Source organism: Buceros rhinoceros, unplaced genomic scaffold, assembly GCF_000710305.1.
Source record: "Buceros rhinoceros silvestris isolate BGI_N320 unplaced genomic scaffold, ASM71030v1 scaffold30924, whole genome shotgun sequence".
Classification (NCBI taxonomy): Eukaryota; Metazoa; Chordata; class Aves; order Bucerotiformes; family Bucerotidae; genus Buceros; species Buceros rhinoceros.
Genome location: NW_010409334.1, coordinates 4,193 through 4,843, shown reverse-complemented (window position 1 = coordinate 4,843; position 651 = coordinate 4,193). Strand labels below are relative to the sequence as shown.

Sequence of the window (651 nt, the reverse complement as noted above, 5' to 3'; positions counted from 1 at the left end):
CGCGACCGCTCCGCTGATGCAGAACCAGGTGTGACTCAGGACAAAGCAGCAAAAGCCTGAAAGGACGTTTGGGGGGGTGCTTTAAGTGCGTTGTTCGCTGGCCTGGAAAGATGATGGAGAGCACGGGAGGGCCGTACCTGAACACCGCTGCTGTGACGGCCCCTGTGGGGATAGCTCGGTTGCTGCAGATGACGTTTGGCTGCACCACGTTCAGCCTGGTAGCTCACCAGGGGGGGTTCAGCGCAGCGTATGGCACTTTCTGCATGTTTGTCTGGACCTTCTGTTTCGCCATCACGGTCTTCATCATGACCTGCGAGTTCACGCACCTGCACAGCTGCCTGAGCATTTCCTGGGGGAACTTCACCGCTGCCTTTGCCATGCTCGCCACGCTCATGTCGGTCACGGCCGCGGTCATCTACCCGCTCTACTTCGTCCAGCTGGACTGTTACCCCATCGGCTGTGAGGTGAGAGACTTCCGCATCGCAGCCAGCGTCTTCGCAGGCCTCCTCTTCCTCACGTACGCCGCCGAGGTGTTCTTAACCAGGGCAAAGCCCGGACAAGTCAGCAGCTACATGGCCACTGTCTCCGGGCTCCTGAAAATCGTGCAGGCCTTCGTGGCCTGCATCATCTTTGGGGCGCTGGTGAACGACA

General features: G+C 59.6%; 1 protein-coding gene across 1 annotated transcript in view; it reads left to right on the top strand.

Moving 5' to 3' along the window:
- The first annotated feature begins 110 nt into the window (after positions 1-110).
- MYADML2 (myeloid-associated differentiation marker-like 2) overlaps positions 111-651 on the top strand; it is a 1,037-nt gene continuing 496 nt past the window's right edge. Inside the window, exon 1 of the mRNA XM_010135210.1 lies at positions 111-649. Coding sequence (XP_010133512.1) covers positions 111-649 — 539 coding nt within the window. The remainder of the gene's footprint in view (positions 650-651) is intronic.